Below are 11,722 nucleotides of genomic sequence, written 5' to 3' on the forward strand. Positions count from 1 at the left end.
TTAGTAGCTACAACAAAAAATAATACATATGCATTTCTTTAATTTAAAAATATGTGTCTACAATGCCTTTATTCAAAAAAAATTATTTATTATCAATAAATTAAATAAGAAAAATTATTTCATTAGTTATATATTGTTTATTTTTCTCCAATATAAAAATTCTTTACATTCAAATTCATCAATTGATTATATGTGTTACATGGTCCCTACAATGTCTTTATTAAAAAAATTTATTCATTATCAATAAATTAATTAAGAGAAATAATTTTATTAGTTATATTGTCTTTATATTTCTCCAATGTAAAAATTCTTTACATTCAAATTCATCAATTTATTATATTCATTACATTGTCTATTATCTTTTTTGTGCACTATTTTTTTAATTAAATATCAAAGTTATAATACAAAATAATGCTATATATTTATTTACCAAGTATTTTATTAATACCATGAAAAAATTTTTAAAAAATTAATTAATAAAGTCAATCATATTAACTACTTGAGGGATTTGTTGACAAAGAGAGTATTCAAATCACACAACAAATTGAAGTGAGAATTACCTCGCAATGTCCTTGTTTGACAATTAGCAATTAGCGGTTAGCGGTTAGCGTTAGCGGATTATATTAGCGAATTTGACCAGCGAATTATATCAACGGTTGGTAAAAAGATATTTAAAAAAATTAGTTGTTTAGATTAACATATAAAATACCAGGACTATGTGGTCCAATGGTACCCGGGTTGGACTTCCATTTGGAAGGTTGTGAGTTTGAGCCTCAGTGGAGGCGTTATTAGCTCTTTGTGTTTCAGTAGGTTGAGAAAGTATATGAATGTATACTACATTGTAATAGAGCTAGTAGCATTCAAAAAAAAAAAAAAAAAGATTAACATATAAAATGACCTAAGGGTATACATATATTTAATAATAATAATTGTTTTTAAAAAATAAAAAATATATATAATTAAGCTAATCATATTAACTACTTGATGGATTTATTGACAAAAAAAGTATTCAAATCACATAATCAATTGAAGTGGGAAACTATCTCGCAATGTCCTTGTTTGGCAATCAACAGTTAGCTTTTCAATATTAGTATATATTTAATATTTTATGCCCTAATTTTTATTTGCTCTCCCTTATGTCCCGTATTTGGTTTCAACCATATCTATACAATTATTTTATTGACAATTATAATCAATCTTGACTATATTATCTTGCATTTGTAAACTTAGAATTGCCTATTTAAATACGCAAATTTAACATTCTATATATTATCTATGCATGAACAATTCGAATATAATCTTGTCTTGATATACTTTAAAGTACTTATTTAAAAAAAAAAAAAAAAAAAAAAACAATGGGCATTATCCCAATCGCGCAATGCGCGTAAAAAACTAGTAATTGAACAAATTTGGTTACTTGAGAGATTTAATTACACATATATTAAGTTCAATGGTCTAATTATATTTTTGTGTTCAGTTCGATGATCAATTTAAACATTTTTCATATTTTTGTATTGTAATTATTTTCATTAAACCTTATCATCACTTGCTCAATTTGTATTTTTAATTTTTCCTTTCCGGTTCATATACAGTGGACCATACCTTCATGCATGTAAAGATTATTAATATAATTAATAATTAATAATTAACATGTATCTATTCTTGAAATCCATTGCATTATAAAATAGCAGCATTAAAAGTCTAAATTTGATATTTATTGTGATTTTGTTTGGTAAAATAGTTAGCTTATCAGCTAATTTTAACTTATTTGACCACTATTAATTGTTTGATTTGATTAAATAATCAATATGAGTGTTTGATTAATTAACTTTTTGTAACAACTTATTGCTCTAAAATGCTAAAATTCAAAAAACTACTCAAAATAGTCTTATTAATTAACTTTTTGAAAAATAATTTGTACGCAATAAGCTAAGAGCTAATTTACCAAACACTTTTCTACAATCAGTTAATACAATCAATAAATCAAACCCCATTAAACCAATCAGCTTACAACCATTTACCAAACACCTTCATTAATAGCTTAAAAATGAGATTACGTATTACTATTGAATTATATATAGAAACTTCAGTTGATTTAAACCAATGGAAGTGAAGAATAATGGTTTCACAACACGCTAGAATCAATTGAATGATTAATTGATTATATTGTCATTTACATTAATATTGACATATACATTTTCATATGAAGAAAACATTCAAATTTTGAAGTACTTAATATTTTTATAGATTGACACAATTGGATGTTTGGATTTGAACGTGTCTTATTGTAATCTCAAGGAGTGTTTAACTATAGTACGTATGCACGGCTGGAAATTATGAAATTTGCGCGATCCATCAATGTCATACACAATCATATAGATAAATCACATATATAAAAAGTAATTGGGATAGTGAAAATTCAACGTGATTAGACAATACAAAAGGCATTAATTAAAAAGGAAGCACAATTCAGTGAATTCACTCGATCTGTATTTTTTAATTACATAAGATAGAAAATATATAAAATAAATGCATAATTTAGACTTTTAATGCTGCTTCTTTTATTAGAGCATCCATTAGGGGATTTAGGAGTAATTTTTGAGGAGATATGAGTGAGGCAAGAGTAGAGAGGGAAGAAAGAGAGTATATGGGGTTGTTGCGGTAGGATGAAGTTTTTTTTTTTTTTTTTTTTTTGAATGTTACTGACTCTATTACAATGTAGTATTTGTTCACAACTACTTTCTCAACTTACTGAAGCACAAAAAGTTAATGTCGCATCCACTATGGGAGTACAACTTTGGTGTCATTAGACCACAACGTCTTGGCAAGTTTTTTTGTCTTCTTGAGTGGGCCCCACAAAGAAAAAGAGAGAGTAGATTTGTTCGCGTGAAGTGCACATTTGCGCCCAGTTGGGCGCGTGCAGTGCACGTGCAGTGTATGTGTCCGTTGGGCACATTTAAAGACTTTTTTTTGCTGACATTTTGTTTTTTGTTTTTTTTTTATTTTTGTTTTTTTTTTATTATTTTTTTTTGTTTTTACCTCCCTCTCCCATTTTCTCTTTCATAACCACATCTATAAAAATTCTTCAAGAATCGACACGTGGATTGCACGATTAAAGAGTGTGTTACAATTAAATTATCTAGTGATTAGTAAGTAAGCAACCCAAAATAAGAAAAGAAAAGAACACAAACAAATTAAATTAAAGCAAATAATAACTTAAATGAGCTCCCATGCATAATATAAGGTTATGTCCAAAATGATTAAATTAAAGCTCGCCACAATTACATAACGCCATGAGTTGCTACAGACAATACAATAAGCTAATTAACACTAATGGCAATATTTGTAATAGCTAGGCTGCTTCTTCCCGGAGCTTCTTCTATATCCAAGCAGGATTATCATCCACATAATTCTGAAAAAAGCCTTATGCCGGGACTTGTCAGCAAGTTCCCAAGCCAAGAACGCCTCTAGATTGCTATGGATGTACTCCAGTGCAGATTGCTAGAATTCTTGGGACTTCATGAAGTCATCAATCCCAGTTTGTCGAGCAAAAAATATTTGGGCCTCCAAAGCTTTGATCTTCTCAGCCATCTCTTTAGTAGATTCATTCACAACCCCAATTCCAATCTCCTCAACCTCGGGTTTGGGCTCAATAAGATCATCATCAGCTGGTATGGGTACTATTTCTAGTGGTGCAGCTTCAACTTCAGCTTCTTTAAGCTCATATAGGATCTCAATTTTCTCCTTACTGGCATAGTAATTACAGGAGCGAGGAACACTGGCTATTTTCTTTGCATGGACAAGAGTTCATGCGTGTCTTCCAGCATGGGGAAATGTATAACCCGGGTGGCCCAGACATTAACGAAACATATTTGAGACGCTGGGAATCGGACTTTGAAAAACCTTTCTTTCCAACCGCTATGGGAGGAGGGAAGGTCCGTCACAAATTTAAGACCACAACGAGAGGAGATGGTTACAAAGCTCTGGTTTTCAGCCAGTGTGCCAAATTCAACATTGAACAAGTAATGAAAGAGAGACTGAGAGGGAGGAATATCACATTCCTTACAAACATTTAGAAAAACGACTAGAAATTTGTACCCATTGGGTGTTAATTGAGCAGGTATAATTTTGTGGGTATTCAAAAATTTTGAAATGAACCGGTGCGGAGGAAAGCCGCACTTGATCGAGTTGTAGTGCACGCCTACTTCTAAGGAATTGGCTTCGACAGAGCAATGATCGACGATCGAGATTTCAGGGCAAACGACGATAATCTCAACATTTGGCCCTAAAAGTTATTTGGCTTTGGAAAGGTATAAATGCAAAATTTTGGGCTTTATAGTTTGAGCCACATTTGGGTCTAGGCTATAGTAGCTTGGTTTTGGCGAAGGGAAGGTCGGGCCACGCTTACGTTTGGCGGCTTTGAATTTTACAATTATGTGGAGGGAGAGGGAAGCGAGAGTATGTTGCAAAAAAATATTTTTTTTTGTGGGACCCACAAGAAAAAAAAAATGCTTTGTGTGTGTAGCACACTTCTTGCACCCAGTTGGCACATGTACTGCACACACCAACTCGGCGTATGGATAGCTGTTTTAAAAATTTTTGCATTTTTCTTTTGTTTTTTTTCCTCCCTTTACTCCCGCTGATGGGGTGTGAACCCCATGGGCTCGGGGCTCAAGAAGAAAAGAGATCAAGCCCAAGAAGAAGAAGCAAAGCCCAAGAGGAAAATGGAGTAAGCCCAAAAGAGATACGGGCCAAGCCAAGGAGTCGGCTCGACCCGGGAGTCGGCGTGAGTGTGGGATCGGCACGGGTAGAGGGTCGGCCTAAAACTAGCCGTTAGCCCCTATTAAATTCCTAATTATCTACCCTTAAAGTCCTATTTACTACCCCACCATTCCTAACCTCCCACTTATTACCCCATCTTATTACCCCATTATTATTATTATCCATAACCCCCTAATTATCACCCATCACTACCCTACTAAATGTCCAACGGACACTTTTGGGATGGGTTAGCTATAAAAAGGAGGGGAAGACAAGAAGAAAGAGGTCACTAACTCATACACACATGGGAGGACTCTCCCAAGCACTTTTTCTACACACTTGAAGACTACTATCACTCTCCCACAACTACTCTCCCAAGAAGGCCTCATTCCACAATATACCAAGAAGGCTCCACCTCTCATCCATACACATGGAAGGACTCTTCCACACCATTCCATCACTCTTCTTTCTATTATTATTGCTATATTATTAGAAACACAACACTTTGTGTAGAGAATAGCCCTACAAGTATGTACAAAGACACCTACAAAATACATAGTGGAGTTAGGCTTGGCACCGCCCAAAAAGGCCCGTGGTTTTCCTTTCGGTTTCCACGTCAAAATCATCGAGCTCATATTATCTTAGCAAGCTTTTTATTGAAAGGTGTATCCTCCAGCTAAAGGTTGTGTTGGACCTCCTTGGGCCCGAAAATCCAAAAACCATCACCCGCCTTCTCTATATTCTATTTGGCATTTAAAATCTCTATATAAATTCCCAACAGATGGCATGGGTTTGCTCTAAAGATCTTTGGCTATGGAAAGATATAAAGGTGAAATTTTGGGCTTTATAGTTTGAGCCACATTAAGGTTTTGGCGAAGGGAAAGCAGGACCACGTTTGCGCTTGGCTTTGTATCGAGAAACAGATGGGGTGGAGGAGGAAACATGCGACACTTGCTATGAATTAGCCAAAAATTGAGGGCCTAGACAAGTCAAATAATAGCCATTTTAATACAAGTATGTGAGGGTAGGGAAGAAATATTTCTTGAATTTTTCATTACTTAACATCTAACTGTTTAAAGGTCTAATTTTTTCAAATAAGTGTGCCAAATGCACACAAACATTCAAAAAATAATAATATTCAATAATGAAAGAGAAACTAACAGCACGTTTGGTTCACGGAATGAATTTTGAGGTAATAGGAATGCTATTCCATAAGGAATGGAATAGGCAAGGAATAGAATAGGAATTGTATTCTATTGTTTGGTTCGCGGAAGGAATAGACTTTAGGAATTATATTACAGTGTTTGGTTAATTTAAGGAATAGAAATGAAATATGTTTTAAAAGACATAAATACCCTTATAAAAATATGTAATGGTGGTGGTGGTGGTGGTGGCGGTGGTAGTGATAGTGGTGGTGGCGGTGGTGGTGGTGGTGCTGGGGTGGTAGTGGTGGTGGTGGCAGTGGCAGTGGTGGGGGCGACAGTGGTGGTGGTGACGGTGACGGTTGTGGCAGTGGTGGTGGGGGCGGCGACGGTTGTGGCCTTGGTGGTGGTGGTGGTGGCGGCGGTGGTGGTGGGGGGCGCGACGGTTGTGGCGATGGTGGCGGTGGTGGTGGCGGCGGCGGTGATGGTGGTGGCGACAACGGTGGTGAAATAGGATAAATTTATATATATGATAAAAAAATTAGATTAAAGAAAGGGGTAAAAAAGAAAATAGATTCTAAAATCTATTCCTAAGCGTTCAGTAATAGGCTAATACCAGGGGCCCTAGTAATAGCTATTACCTTATTTGAGGTAATAGGCTATTACCAGGAATATTATTCCTGGTAATAGAAATGGTTATCAAACAAAGGAATAGGCCTATTACTGGGAATGCTATGCCATTCCCGGCCTATTCCACGAACCAAACGGGCCATAAGAGTGTGAAATATCATATTTTTTACAAACATTCAAAAAAATTACCAGAAATTTGTACTAATTATTAGATATTTATGGGCATTCAAAAATTCAGAGATGAAAGGGTGCAGAGGAAAGTGAATGTCGTACTTGATCGAGTTGAATTCCACACCTACATCTAAGGAATGATCCATGTTAGAGATTTCAGGATTCATTGTAATAATCTCAACGTTTGGTCCTAAAGCCATCTCCAACTGTTTTTTTTTTTTTTTTTTTTTTTTTAATTTGGAATTTTTACAATTATGTGGATGCAGGGGAGAGAAGACAAGAGAGCGAAGGAAGAGTATGTTGCAGAAAAATGGTTGTCTTTTTGGACCCACAAGAAAAGAAAAAAAAAAAGTAATGCTTTGTGTGTGCGTTTAGCACACCTCTCTCACCCAGTTGGCACGCACCAACTTGATGCTTGGAGAGCACTTTTTAAAATTTTTGTATTTTTCTGTTGTGTTTTTTTCCTCCCTTTACTCCTGCCTTCTTTATATCCTATTTGGCATTTAAATCTCTCTACAAAAACCCAACAGATGGGTTTGCTCTAAAAAAATCTTTGGCTATGGAAAGACATAAAGGGGAAATTTTGGACTTTATGGTTTGAACCACATTAAGATTTTGGCAAAGGGGAAGCTAAGCAGGACCATGTTTGCATTTGGCTTTGTATTGGGAAACAGATCAGGGTGGAGGACGAAAGATCGTGACACTCACTTGCTCTGGATTAGTAATGAATTGAGAAGGTATATTTAAGAGCCTAGATGAGTCAATTAATAGCCATTTTTATACAAGTATGTGAAGGTAGGAAACAAATATTTTCTAAATTTGTCATTACTTAACATCTAACTGTTATCAAATAAGTGTGCCCCAAACGTCTATCCAAATGCACGTTCACCAAAAGTGCATACGTTAACGAAGATCATACATTTCTATATGTTCATTGGTAAGTTTAACGTGAAAAAATGAATAGTTTACTTAAATAGGAAAATATTATTCATTTATTATGAAATTTTTTGGTGTCAACCACACATTGTGGTCCGGATCTTTCTCGCTCTGAGAGGCATAGAAGCTGGCCCAAAGGGGATCGTCAGCTGGCCTAAAGGGGATCGTCATTTGTGGGAGTCAAACTCGGATTATTCCGGAATTCTCCCCCACAAAGAGGGCTCATTTGCCACTTAGGCTACCCTATTGGGTTTTATTCATTTGTTAGTATCTGCCCATACATATTTTTTCATCGTAGTGAAACTATTGGAGTTCGGACTTTTTCATGAGAACAATCTTGAATTCTTTCTACATATATATATATATATCACGGAACCATCATCATACATTTCATCTCTGAAAATGACCTGAATTAACATGATAATCATCTACAATCAACCACTAAACAATATGAAAGAAAAAACAAAAAACAAAAATCTTATTTAAAGATAGATGAAATCCTGGTGATGATATGCTAGTTTCTTGGTGCGAGAAGAACGCCTTAGTCCTCCTTCGTCTTGCCTTCCGTCTTCACCTGATTGAGTTTGTTGAATGTTTTCCGGTATTTGCGGCGACGGTTCCGTTAATTGCGGTGGCGGCTCTGTTGGGATAACTGCAGCAGAGCTCTCATTGTCGTTCATGGCCGACACAAATCTCTTCCTCCATTGTTGTTTCACGGCATCCGAGATCAATGTATCACCGACCATAGGATTCCAAGCATCCCCTTTAGCACTAGCAAGAGCCCAATTCACTTTCGATGGAGGCCTCTCAAACCACTCTTCTATTATCTGCAAAGTACGATTATCTTGTATCCCATCAAGGTTTTATATCTTGATCTCATCAATACAGGTTTTATATAGTCATAAGGTTACTGACAAACTCTAGTCATTCAGGGACAACCAAACTACTTAATAAGCCTAGTCAATTTGCATCAGTTCAAAATAACCTTATAGTCATAAGTTACTGACAAACTCTAGTCATTCAGGTCAACCAAACTACTTAATAAGCATAGTCAATTTGCATCAGTTCAAAATAACTTTATAGTCATAAGGTTACCGACAAACTCTAGTCATTCAGATCAACCAAACTACTTAATAAGCCTAGTCAATTTGCATCAGTTCAAAATAACTTTATAGTCATAAGGTTACTGACAAAACAAACTCTGGTCATTCATATCAACCAAACTACTTAATAAGCCTAATCAATTTGCATCAGTTCAAAATAACCTTATAATCATAAGGTTTCTGACAAACTCTAGTCATTCAGGTCAACCAAACTACTTAATAAGTCTAGTCAATTTGCATCAGTTCAAAATAACCTCTAGAGAATTGGATGCAATGAGTTGAGGGGATTTTTGTTGTTTGCTAGTAACTGTTTCTCCGTTGAGGTGCCTCTCCACTTCTCTCAATGATCTGAACCTTTTTCCAGTCTCCGGCTCTAAGTAATACTGCATCAACATTTACTCATTACATAATTGAAACTAACTGTAAAATTATAGTCCCAATTCAACATTTTTCCAGGTATATATGGAATTGAAGAGGGAGATGAGAAGAACAAAATTAAACAATGATACAGAAAATATAATGAATTTTAACCTTGTCAAATTTGGAGCCATAGGAGCGAGGGATTTCTTCAACACCCCAACCCTCCGGTAGACTGAACAGTGGGCGTGATGAGTTTGATGATGTGAAAGAGGAAGACTTGGATTTCACCATGGCCACCAATTCTCAAAATGGCCGGTTGCGTATAGTATAACGTGACAGAGTTGGAGTACAAAACCATAACATAACTGCTTTTGAATTCTTGGGATTGAGCTCTTTGAATGCTTTAACTTGCTTATAAGAATATATCTTAGCTTCGATCTCTATCTCTTCTCCTTTGCATTCATGCTATTTATAGCTATATCTTCAAATTTGTCCATTGAAATAAATCAAATTCGAATTAGCACACTTGTCACTAAAAGTGTAGAACGAAATGTGTAAAATAAAGTAATTTTAAATATTAAAATTAAATTTTTCAATAATATAGTTGAGATATCAAAAACTAAATAAATAGTTATTTATTTATTTAGGAGAGAGCCGTGTCTACCATTTGAAGGCGCGTTCTGAGTGTACTTTGAGTGAAGCAAAACAAACACTTTTTTACTTAAAAAATACTATGGAATCTACCTAATCAAAACAGAATTCATGTTCATTATATTATGTTTATGTGTATGTGTATTATGAATATAAATTCTATGCATTATGAAGTAAAATAAACACTTTTTTACTTAATAATACTATGGAATCTACCCAATCAAAATAAACATGTGGATATTGGGGCTTAATTATGCCTTACACCCCTATAGATGATATTTGACAAATTTTGACAACTAGGTGTATTCAAATAGCTTGACCATGTCACTTGTAGTTTATTTTGCTTGTCTTTTCTTACGTAAAAAATATAGAAAATGTATACTTTATCATACAAAAAAATTCCATAACTTGTTCTTTTATGTTATTTATTTATTTATTTATTATAAAATTAATTATTATATTGTATATGGTCAGTTAATTTTTCTATTTATTTTTATTTTGTTGGTTAATTATTATTTTTCAGTCTTTGTTTCTTCCTTATTGGAATATGCTACTAGCGACATTTATCACATTTTTGCATTAACTCCTATGCTATTTAATCAATGTGTTTATTTAGAAATGCTTGACAGTGCATATATATAAACAAGATCAAATAAGAAGTTTTTCCTTTAAAAAGTAATGACTGATCTCAGTCGGCCATTATAGTTCATTACGGTTGAGAGTTTTAGTAAAAAAAAAAAAAAAACACAATGCATTCTCTTGAGCATTGGTGGTAGATGTAGAGCTTATACTTCTCCAACTCAATGTACACAATTATGCTATTTAATTAATTGTACTCGCCAAATTCATATACCGAATAGAGACAAATTAAAAATGATGATAGATATGCACAAAAAAATTTACTCATAAACTTGAATATTAATTTACGTTACATTAGAGCCAACTAATTCACTAGTAATTATACTCAATCACTTTTTTTTAATGCTACTGACCCTATTACATTATAATATCTGTTCAAACATAATTTCTCAACCTAATGAAGTACAAAGAGTCAACAACAGTTCCACTGAGGCTAGATTTCATGACCTCTCACATGGGAGATGTAACTCAATCAGTATATATTAACATATGAAAACTTATCTACGAATAGGGTTTTCCTATTTAGGCAAACTATTCATTTCTTCACATTAAACTTATCAATCCATTGCTTAATTTTTCAATTTATGTTTTCCTTTTTTTTTAAGGTCAACCATGCGGTTGTATTTATAGATATGATGAAATAGAGTTTGGATTATCACACCATGCACATAAGGAATGTTAACTAAGAGGTGTTTGCATGCATTTACATCTATTTTTAACTATAAATTAAAATCCAAGTTTGCCTCTTTTCTAATAAACTATAGAGAGTTCCTATACAGAGAATTGAGAGAAACATGAAAATAAGAGTAATTATTGGAGAAAGATCGAGATTCAGATCCAAGGGTTATATAGGAGGTATTTTCTATATAGTTTTTTTTTTTTTTTTGAAAACAGATATTTTTTATATAGTTAGTATCCGTAATCTTGTGGAATTTGACCGTTGCTTCAATGGTTAAATTTGAAGTACGGGTGAATTCATGCAATATTAAGTAATGATGGAAAATAATACCGTTGCTTCAACGGCTTAATATATATTAAGTAATATAATGTTAAATTCATGCTTATTTCAAGAATATTATATCGTTGATTGATCTCCAATAGTTAGATGTTAATTAAGAATGTAATAACGAATATATATAATTCAGGCAATTTTATGATCTCCCTTGCCCCACACACATTTATACAAAAACGGTTGAGCTATTGATGACTCATCTGATTTAGGGTCTTATATATACCCTTGAATTCGATCTTATGCTATTTAATAAATGTGTTTAATCAAATAAGAAATAGTTTCTCTTATAAAAATTAAGGACGGATCTAAGCTGTCAA

General features: G+C 33.8%; 1 protein-coding gene across 1 annotated transcript; it reads right to left on the reverse strand.

Moving 5' to 3' along the window:
- Positions 1-8,003: 8,003 nt before the first annotated feature.
- LOC109181387 (methyl-CpG-binding domain-containing protein 7-like) lies at positions 8,004-9,489 on the reverse strand. Its single transcript, XM_019331134.1, has 3 exons — positions 9,275-9,489; positions 8,998-9,126; positions 8,004-8,467 (listed from the first exon to the last, which is right to left on the reverse strand). Exons 1-3 carry the CDS (start codon positions 9,392-9,394, stop codon positions 8,123-8,125), a joined length of 594 nt encoding a protein of 197 aa, XP_019186679.1. The 5' UTR covers positions 9,395-9,489; the 3' UTR covers positions 8,004-8,122.
- Between the last annotated feature and the right edge of the window lie 2,233 nt (positions 9,490-11,722).

Source organism: Ipomoea nil, unplaced genomic scaffold (assembly GCF_001879475.1).
Source record: "Ipomoea nil cultivar Tokyo-kokei standard unplaced genomic scaffold, Asagao_1.1 scaffold1043, whole genome shotgun sequence".
NCBI classification, from domain to species: domain Eukaryota; kingdom Viridiplantae; phylum Streptophyta; class Magnoliopsida; order Solanales; family Convolvulaceae; genus Ipomoea; species Ipomoea nil.